Source organism: Zonotrichia albicollis, chromosome W (assembly GCF_047830755.1).
Source record: "Zonotrichia albicollis isolate bZonAlb1 chromosome W, bZonAlb1.hap1, whole genome shotgun sequence".
Lineage (NCBI taxonomy): Eukaryota > Metazoa > Chordata > Aves > Passeriformes > Passerellidae > Zonotrichia > Zonotrichia albicollis.
Genome location: NC_133859.1, coordinates 26,502,055 through 26,512,590, shown reverse-complemented (window position 1 = coordinate 26,512,590; position 10,536 = coordinate 26,502,055). Strand labels below are relative to the sequence as shown.

At 50.5% G+C, this 10,536-nt stretch overlaps 1 protein-coding gene across 1 annotated transcript; it reads left to right on the top strand.

Annotated features, from left to right (window-relative positions):
• The first annotated feature begins 2,407 nt into the window (after positions 1-2,407).
• LOC141726859 (uncharacterized) lies at positions 2,408-10,175 on the top strand. Its single transcript, XM_074531968.1, has 2 exons — positions 2,408-2,985; positions 3,632-10,175. Exons 1-2 carry the CDS (start codon positions 2,599-2,601, stop codon positions 4,172-4,174), a joined length of 930 nt encoding a protein of 309 aa, XP_074388069.1. The 5' UTR covers positions 2,408-2,598; the 3' UTR covers positions 4,175-10,175.
• Positions 10,176-10,536: the final 361 nt, after the last annotated feature.

Below are 10,536 nucleotides of genomic sequence, written 5' to 3'. Positions count from 1 at the left end.
GAATGGGTGCTGGGACACAGATCCGGGAAGAGAGGAACAGTCAGCCCAGGAATGGCTGCTGGAACACGGAGCCTGGGTGAGAGGAACTCTGAGAACAGGAATGGGTGCTGGGAAACAGAGCCAGGGAGAGAGGCACAGTCAGCCAAGGAATGGGTGCTTGGATAAAGAGCCTGGCATAGAGGCAGAGTCAGCCCAGGAAAGGGTGCTGGGACACAGAGCCGGGCAGAGACACAGTCAAAGCAGGAATGGCTGCTGGGACACAGTGCCAGAGAGAGAGGCACAGTTAGCCTAGGAATGGGCGCTGGGACACAGAGCCAGGGAGAGAGGCACAGTCAGCCCAGGAATGGGTGCTGGGACACAGAGCCTGGGAGAGAAGAACGCTGAGCCCAAAAATGTGAACTGGGACACAGAGCCTAAAGGGGGCGGAGTCAGCCTGGGAATGGGTGCTTGGCCCAGAGCCTGGCATAGAGGCCGAGTCAGCCCAGGAATGGGAGGTGGGACACAGATCCAGGGAGAAAGGCACAGTCTTCCCAGAAATGGGTGCTGGGACACCGAGCATGGGAGAGAGGCACAGTCTGCCCAGGAATGGGAGCTGGGACACAGATCCAGGGACAGAGGCACAGTCGGCCCAGGAATGGGTGCTGGGACACAGAGCCTGGGAGAGAGGCACAGTCAGACCAGGAGTGGGTGCTGGGACACAGAGCCTGGCTTAGAGGCAGAGTCAGCCCTGGAATGGGTGCTGGGACACAGATCCACGGTGAGAGGCACAGTTAGCCCAGGAATGGGTACTCGGAAACAGAGCCTGGGAGAGAGGAACACTGAGCCCAGGAACCTGTGCTGGGAAACAGAGATAGGGAGAGAGGCACAGTCAGCCCAGGAATTGGATGCTTGACAAAAAGCATGAAGGGGGGGCAGCCAGCCCTGGAGTGCGTGCTTAGACAAAGAGCATGGGAGAGAGGCACAATCTGCCCAGGAATAGGTGCTTGGACTCAGAGCCAAGAGAGACACTATCTGCCGAGTAATGGGTGCTGGGACACAAGACTGAAAAGGGGCCGAGTCAGCCCAGGTATGGTTGCAGGGACACAGATCCAGGGAGAGAGGAACAATCAGCCCAGGAATGGCTGCTGGGACACAGAGCCAAGAGAGACACTATCTGCCGAGTAATGGGTGCTGGGACACAAGACTGAAAAGGGGCCGAGTCAGCCCAGGAATGGGTGCTGGGACACAGATCCAAGAAGAGAGGAACAGTCAGCCCAGGAATGGCTGCTGGAACACGGAGCCTGGGAGAGAGGAACTCTGAGAACCGCAATGGGTGCTGGGAAACAGAGCCAGGGAGAGAGGCACAGTCAGCCAAGGAATGGGTGCTGGGATAAAGAGCCTGGCATAGAGGCAGAGTCAGCCCAGGAAAGGGTGCTGGGACACAGAGCCGGGCAGAGACACAGTCAAAGCAGGAATGGCTGCTGGGACACAGTGCCAGAGAGAGAGGCACAGTTAGCCTAGGAATGGGCGCTGGGACACAGAGCCAGGGAGAGAGGCACAGTCAGCCCAGGAATGGGTGCTGGGACACAGAGCCTGGGAGAGAGGAACGCTGAGCCCAAAAATGGGAACTGGGACACAGAGCCTGAAGGGGGCGCAGTCAGCCCGGGAATGGGTGCTTGGCTCAGAGCCTGGCATAGAGGCCGAGTCAGCCCAGGAATGGGAGGTGGGACACAGATCCAGGGAGAAAGGCACAGTCTTCCCAGAAATGGGTGCTGGGACACCGAGCATGGGAGAGAGGCACAGTCTGCCCAGGAATGGGAGCTGGGACACAGATCCAGGGACAGAGGCACAGTCAGCCCAGGAATGGGTGCGGGGACACAGAGCCTGGCTTAGAGGCACAGTCAGCCCAGGAATGGGTGCTGGGACACAGAGTCTGGCTTAGAGGCAGAGTCAGCCCAGGAATGGGTGCTGGGACACAGAGCCTGGGAGAGAGGCACAGTCAGACCAGGAGTGGGTGCTTGGACACAGATCCTGGAAAAGAGGCAGAGTCAGCCCAGGAATGGGTGCTGGGACACAGATCCACGGTGAGAGGCACAGTTAGCCCAGGAATGGGTACTCGGAAACAGAGCCTGGGAGAGGGGAACACTGAGCCCAGGAACCTGTGCTGGGAAACAGAGATAGGGAGAGACGCACAGTCAGCCCAGGAAGTGGATGCTGGACAAAAAGCATGAAGGGGGGGCAGCCAGCCCTGGAATGCGTGCTTAGACAAAGAGCATGGGAGAGAGGCACAATCCGCCCAGGAATAGGTGCTTGGACTCAGAGCCTGGGACAGTGGAACACTGAGCCGAGGAATGGGTGCTGGGACACAGAGCATGAGAGAGAGGCAAAGTAAGCCCAGGTATGGGTGCAGGGACACAGATCCAGGGAGAGAGTGAGACAGAGTAATCCATCCTGAACTAGGTAAAGTGTCTAGGAGAGGTGAAGGGTCTGTGGAGCTAAAGCTGAAGGAGAGGCCGCATTCCAGAGACAGCAAGGAGACAGAGAAAGAAAAACAGAAAACCGCGAGGTCAATCTGCCCCCGACCTAGGAATTCCTTCGATAAAGAAGAATTAGTGCTAAATGTCGCGTGGAATGAATATGTATGAACTTAATTTGAAACTGTATGCATATGCATTTGGAAGGGGGGATAAAAAGGGGACTCGGAGTCTCCAGGGGTGCGCACGCCTTTTGGGAGGCTTGCGTCCGACGCGCGTCGTAATAAAGGCATACCGGGCTTTACAACTTTTACAAGTTGTGAGGTTTCTTCCTTTCTCCGCAAATCATTCTGGCGAGCCAGCCAGGAGATTCAGGAGATATTTTCCGTCTCCATCTCTGTCCCCGCAGGGGCGGGGGGGGACCGACGGACTCCTAGGCGCACCCCAGGATTTTCCTGGAGGAAGTTCCGCTCGCCTCGACTTGCCTCCTGCCGGGACAGACAAGAACCTGCTGGCCGCGGAGAAGGACACGGTATGTACTAGGGGCCCCTGGGGGGGGGGAGGGAAGAACAAGGAAAGAACAAGGGAATTAACGACCCAGAGACGTCTGGGGATCAGCCGATAGAGCGGCCGATAGAGCGGCCGATAGAGCGGCCGTATTAGAGACGGGGTTCGTTCCATCGTCGTCCTGATAGAGCAGGACTGCCAGCGGCTCCGGGGTAAGCTAGCTGCAGCTGATAGAGCGGCTGTATTAGAGACGGGGTTCGTCCCATCGTCGTCCTGATAGAGCAGGACTGCCAGCGGCTCCGGGTGTAAGCCGGGTGAACCCGTGTATGCGTGTATTAGAATTCAGATTCTGATGGGGCAGAGCTGAATTCGCGTATGTTTCTTCTGTTTGTGCGTGTGTGAGTGGTGTCCGGACACTGTGTTGCTGTGTGTTGCATTGTGTGATCAGCGCGCTGTATTTGTAAGTTGTGTAAGTGTATAAAGTGTATGATATATAGAGAGCAGGCTGTGCGGGGGGGCGAAAGTTCTGCCCGCCGCTTGAGAGGTTGAGTAAACACCGGCCGAAGCAGGCTGTGCGGGGGCGGGGAGCACCCGACGGAGAAAACAGAGAGAACTGTGAAAAGCGTGCGCGAGGGCGTTTTTTTGAGTAAAAGTGGTAAATTGTGGTGTAGGTTGTGCGTGCTTTCACCGTGGCTAGACGAACCCGAGGGGTTCCTCTGCCTCAGTGGTTTGGACTCGACCCTTGGGAGTTCGTGAATCCGGTGAATTTTTGGATAAATAGAGGAGACGAACGAGTTCACTTAGAGGGACTCTACCGGACTTCAGCTGGCATTCTTGTAAGTCTGGACTGGGAACAGCCTGCCGTAGAAAATTTAGAGCTCCCTGTAATAAATGGAATAGCTTGCTTTTGCGGGAAATTTCGAGTAACCTTTGGCGCATCAAGAGGCTGGCACGCTGCGTGGGTATTATTACAGTGCGTAGTTTGTGGGAAACGCTGGTATTGTTGTTCTAGCAGGCGACGGGGCACGTGCCCCAGGTGTAAACGAGAGGTTCCTGATCAAGCTGATTCAGAGCCTAAGATCTTAAAACTTGTGTGTGGGAAATCACATCTGGTACCTGCCACTTGGGGTGTGTGGGAGGAGGACTGGGAAGCTACTGTGAAGTCCTGTGAAAAGAGGTTTGGGTGGAAGCGGGACAGAGCAAGAAGGAGATAATGGGAACTAACCAGAGTAAGGAAGTTCCGCAGGCCAGCCCCTTAGGGTGCATCTTGGCCCACTGGAAGGAAATCACTAGCCGGGGGGGCTCTGAGAATAAAAAGGATCTAATCCAGTATTGCACACGCTGGTGGCCCTTATATAGGCTAGAGGACGGGGCAAGGTGGCCACCCACTGGAACCCTGGACTATAATACTTTACTGCAGTTGATGTTGTTTCTAAGACGGGAGGGTAAATGGAATGAGGTCTCGTATGCTGATATGTTTTTTGTTTTAAGAAACCACCAAGAGTGGCAGAGGGACTGTGGGATTAAGGCACCCTCAGACCCACTGGTCTTGGCCCTTGAAAGGGATAACAAGGCAAAGAGAGGGCAAATCAAACGCTGCTGTTCAGCATGCAGTATAGGACAACGGTGTATGAGATCAGATAAGGTCTATTGTTCTGAGGAGCAAGAACGGGACACATTTGAGTGGGTAAAACATCCTCCAGCTCCTCCCCGAAGGGGGATGGTTAGGGAAGTCGAGGCTGATGCTGAGGATGAGGAGGAAGGAAGCCTCCCCAAAAGGGAGGAGGAGGACTCAGGTGGGGAAGGCACATCTACTAGATCCCACCCCATCCGTGGGAGTCCAATTGCATCTAGGACTAGGAGGCAAGTAGTGCTACAGGCCCCTCTGCGACAGGCAGTGGGGCCAGAAGGGGGTAGATTAATGATTAAAGTGCCATTTACCACCCTTGATTTAGAAGCATGGGAAAGGGTTGCGAGGAATTACCGTGTTGACCCGATACTCACTGCCAAACGCCTAAGGTATGTTATCAAACAGCACAACCCAGACTGGGCTGACATCCAGCTACTACTGGATGCTTTCACTGAGACAGAGAAGCAGCTGATCTTAAAGACAGCTGGGAATTTGGCGGAGGATTACTGTAAAGCCACCCAGCTGGATGTAAAACAACATTTCCCCCTCCAAGACCCAGAATGGGACCCTAATGTGTCGGCAGAGGTAAAGAAATTAACAGAGTATCAAGAGTGGATAGTAACAGGGGTGGAAAGAGCTATTCCAAAAACCATAAACTGGTCTGCCTTATATTCACTTAAGCAGGGACCTTCTGAGACTCCATCTGAATTTCTAGAGCGTTTAAGGGATACCATGCGTCGTCATACATCATTAGATCCGGAGTCTGAGATAGGGATAAACCAACTAGTTAATTCATTTTTGGGGCAGTCTGCTGGAGATATCAGACGTAAACTTCAGAAGATTCGGGGAGCAGACGCGAGAAATCTTGAAGCCTTGTTAGAAGAGGCCTGGAGAGTATTTAGTAACCGGGAGGAAGGATATAAACGGGGAATGAAAAGGTTGGTGGCGGTGGTACAGGAGGAAAGGCAGAGGAAACACAACCAGGGCCCACCGAGACAAGGACCACCTCGGTTGGGCAGGGACCAGTGTGCAATCTGCAAAAGAATTGGTCACTGGAAAGACCAATGCCCAGAACGAAGAAGGAGTGACCAACAGATGGCTGCACACGTACAAAACAACTGAGGAGGACCGGGGGATCCTGCCCCAGCGGATCCACTGGTTATAACAATGAGGCTGGGGGAAGAAGGGAAAAGGGTAGAATTTTTAGTTGACACAGGAGCTACATATTCAGTCCTAAATAAAGCCTTAGTGCCTGTGGAAAATGATTATGTTGTAGTACAGGGGGCAACTGGCCAGTCTGAAAGGGCATATTTTTGCAAACCTTTGAAGTACAAATTGGGAAAACAATGGGGTATTCATAAGTTCTTATACATGCCTAATTCACCAAGAGCACTCTTGGGGAGAGATTTATTGGAACAATTACAAGCCACCATCATATTCAAGAATGGGGAAATTACTCTGGAGGTGAATGATCAAAAGTACATAGAGGCACTAAGTTTAACTCTGACTGCTACTGGCATTAAGGAAGAAATTGATGAGGAAATATTAAGTCAGGTATTTCCCGGGGTGTGGGCCTCTGATGTGCCAGGAAGGGCAAAAAATGCCTCTCCCATAGTAATCAAACTCAAGGAAGGAGCGCAGCCAGTGAGAATCAAGCAGTACCCCCTAAGGAAAGAGGACAGGGAGGGAATCAGCTCAATAATCGAAAATTTTCTGCAACTAGGATTGCTGAAGGAATGCCAATCTGATTTTAATACTCCCATCCTGCCTGTTCGAAAATCTGATGGGACATACCGGATAGTACAGGATTTAAGGGCTATCAATAAAATAACAGAAGATCTGTATCCGGTTGTAGCCAATCCATACACTTTATTAACTTGCTTAACACCTGAGCTAACCTGGTTCACTGTTCTAGATTTAAAGGATGCCTTCTTTTGCCTCCCCATCCATGAAGCCAGCCAAAAATTCTTTGCATTTGAATGGGAAAGCCCTAAAAGTGGGCGCAAAACCCAGCTCACATGGACCAGACTACCACAAGGTTGGAAAAATTCCCCCACCCTGTTCGGGGAACAACTTGCAAAGGATCTGGAATCCTGGGAAGCCCCACAGAAAGAAGGGAGGCTTTTGCAGTATGTTGATGACCTTCTACTGGCCACTCAGACAAGGGAAGCATGTGTGGCCTGGACGGTAAGCCTTTTGAATTTCCTAGGACTCCAAGGATACAGAGTATCCAAGAAAAAGGCACAGATAGTGAAACAGAAAGTAGTCTACCTGGGGTACGAGGTGAGTGCTGGGCAACGGACTTTAGGGCAGGCTCGCAAGGAAGCCATATGCCAAACCCCAAAACCCCAGACCATAAAGGAACTCCGAACGTTCCTAGGCATGGCAGGGTGGTGCCGGCTGTGGGTCTATAATTATGGACTACTCGTCAGACCCCTCTATGCTCTTATTGCCAATGGAAACAGAGATCTCCAGTGGACGAAAGAAGCAACACGGGCCTTTCACCAGCTAAAGGATGCCCTCATGTCAGCTCCAGCTTTGGGACTTCCAGATGTGAGTAAACCATTTTTCCTATTTTCCCATGAGAAGCAGGGAATTGCCCTGGGAATACTGGCTCAAGACTTGGGTCCATACCGAAGGGCAGTCGCTTACCTCTCTAAGCAACTAGATGCAACAGCCAAAGGATGGCCAGGTTGCCTCAGAGCTGTAGCAGCAGTTGTGCTGAACATCCAAGAGGCACGCAAGTTTACCCTGGGACAAAAAATGACTGTGCTAGTGTCCCATACAGTGTCCGCAGTACTGGAAGTAAAGGGTGGCCACTGGCTTTCACCGCAGAGGTTTCTGAAATACCAGGCCATTATGGTGGAGCAAGATGATGTAGAGATCGTGGTGACTAACATTGTCAACCCAGCTTCTTTTCTCAGTGGAAACCAAGGAGAGGCAGTACACCACGATTGCCTGGAGACCATTGAAGCTACCTACTCCAGCCGCCCGGACTTAAAGGATACCCCCCTGGACGACGCAGAGACCTGGTTCACTGATGGGAGCAGCTACGTTGCTGATGGGAAGCGATATGCTGGATATGCAGTGACCACCTATAGAGAGGTAATCGAGTCTGGACCCTTACCAACAGGCACCTCCGCGCAGAAGGCCGAGATAATTGCCCTGACCCGTGCCTTGGAAAGGGCAAAAGGGAGGAGAATAAACATCTACACAGACTCGAGGTATGCATTCGGAGTTGTACATGCACATGGGGCCATCTGGAAGGAGAGGGGGCTGCTGACCTCACAGGGAAAGAACATCAAACATGCACAAGAAATAATCCAGCTGCTGGAAGCAGTTCAACTGCCTGAAAAGGTAGCAATTATGCACATTAAGGCACACCAAAAAGTGAGCTCAGAATTGGAAGAAGGAAATGAGCTGGCGGATAGAGAGGCAAAAGAAGCAGCAAAAGGGGAGGTAGCTACTGAAGGAGTCCTTATCCCAGACGGACAAATCTCCCTTGAAGGTAAGCCAGAATATAGCAAGAGAGATAGGAAATTAATTGAAGATCAAAAAGGGACATATAGCCAAGAAGGGTGGGCTACCATTGAAAAGAAACTGGTAATCCCTTCCCATTTGTTGTGGTCATTAGTAAGGGAAGAACACCAGAAAACACACTGGGGAATAAATGCCCTATACACATACCTGATTGAGAGGATTGTTGCTAGAAATTTATATGCCACTATTACTCAGGTAACTCGACAGTGTGATCTTTGCCTCCAGACTAATCCCAAAAATATCCCCAGGCCGAAACTTGGTCAGATTGGGAGGGGCCATGGGCCTGGACAACAGTGGCAAATTGACTTTTCAGAACTCCCAAGGAAAGGGGGGTATCGATATTTGTTGGTATTGACAGATACATTTTCAGGGTGGCCAGAAGCGTTCCCCACCAGAACTGTCAAAGCTAGAGAGGTGACCAGGGTGTTATTACAAGAGATAATACCGCGCTTTGGAGTTCCAGCCACAATGTCCTCAGATAGAGGATCACATTTCATTTCCAAAATAGTGCAACAAATTAGTAGCCATCTGGGCATAGACTGGGAGCTCCACACCCCATACCACCCCCAATCAAGTGGTCAGGTGGAGAAAATGAATCATTTGATTAAACAGCAAATCATAAGACTGGGGCAGGAAGCAAATCTGCCCTGGCCCCAAGCTCTTCCACTAGCACTATTGCGAATTCGAACTAAACCTCGAGCTAAAGAAAAGTTAAGCCCTTTTGAAATACTCTATGGGAGACCATATGGAATACAAAAGGGAATGTCCACCCACATTGGAGAGGTGACATTAGCCACCTACATGGTGGCCTTAAACAAACAGCTCAGAGAAATTGAAAAACATGTGGCAGGAACTCGGAGCCGGGAGTTAGATGGGCCAGTACATAACATACAGCCTGGAGATTATGTATATGTTAAGTCTCTTACAGAAAAAACTTTGGAACCGCAGTGGGAGGGACCGTTCCAAGTGCTTCTCACCACCTTCACTGCAATCAAAATCAAGGAGCAGAACGCCTGGATTCATCACTCCCGGGTGAAGAAGGCCCAGAGACCCCTTGAGGAGTGACTCCAGGAGACAATGAACTGAGACTAAAACTTACTTGGGCAAAATGAGTAAATTGCGGTGGGGAGTAGCTCACGTTTTAGTTTGTAGGATCATTTTGTGTATAATCATGACTGAAGTTTTAGAACTTGAGAGTACCTTTATTCAGAGCAATGTTAAATGGCCTTGGTCCCGGGCGTTTAATCAGTATACTGGATCCATGGGAGAACTTTCTGAGAATTTAAACCTGTCCATTGTGGTAATTCATGGAGATCAGGTATATGAGGGGCAGGAATGGCAGGAACAGAAACTATGGACACTTCAAGGGATTAGAGGAGAAGAAATCAAGGTAGGGTGCCGGATGACAAATGGGACAGCCCATAAGAAACCAAATGAAATTAGTGTCTCAATTTCTCCTGATGAATATGAACGCCAGGAAATCTGTGATAGCCTAAATGAATCAGACTGCTGGTGTAATTTCACCTTAATACAGCCTGTGGAAATAACTTGCCTTTGGGCACAGGAAGATATTGGGCTTTCATTTAAATTCAAAATAGACACTACACCTTTCACCACAGCAGGACCCTACACAGCCCACACCAAGACCCAAATAGTTCAGACCCAACCCAAACTTGAACCCGAGTTGTATGGAGTTGGCCCCTACGTAGTAAAGAATGTGGGTGAACAACAACTATTGTTCAATCCAGAATGGTCTCTCAAACGTGTGGAGCTGATAATGCAAATTAACATCTCAAAAATCCAACCAGTCTGCTCCTCCTTCCTGAAAACTTCCTTTGAGGGCTGGACAACATGGCTGCAAAAACAGACATACCTCAGGAGCAGAATGAGAAGGGATCTAACTGGCCTATTAGGGACAGGATTAGGAGTTTTGAATGGAATTGATTCAGAGATACTGATGAATAAACTGATCACTGCAGCAGGCAGCCTAACAAAATTGAGGCAACCCTTACAATCATCTCTGTTGGCATTAGGAACTAGCCAGTGGCAGATTTCAAAAGTACTGTCAAAATGGGAAACGACCGGGGACCAAGACCACAGGTTAATAACAGAAGCACTTGGTGCAGTCCAAGACAATGTGTCTTTAGCTCTCAGTTGTATACAAGCACAGTTATGGGTGCAGGCAACAGCAGCTCTGATCATACGGGAAGGGAATGAAGGTAATTTTCCAGCTGAAATTCGAAAGATTGTGTGGGATAATGCTATCGATTTTGAAAGGAAGTTCCAGTCTTGGTGGACTATGGTGAATTTCACCTATGATCCCGTTTATAATGTAGCAACTGCCTTTGTGCTTACCATACGTAATGCCACAGTTTTTGTTATCCATCCCATCATTGCCCTAGGGTT

Bases quoted from the DNA above. Each gene is read 5' to 3' on its own strand.
- LOC141726859 (XM_074531968.1), top strand. From the start codon at position 2,599: ATGTCGCGTGGAATGAATATGTATGAACTTAATTTGAAACTGTATGCA. The intron at 2,986-3,631 runs GTATGTACTAGG...ATTGTGGTGTAG, and splicing joins TGGCCGCGGAGAAGGACACG to GTTGTGCGTGCTTTCACCGT.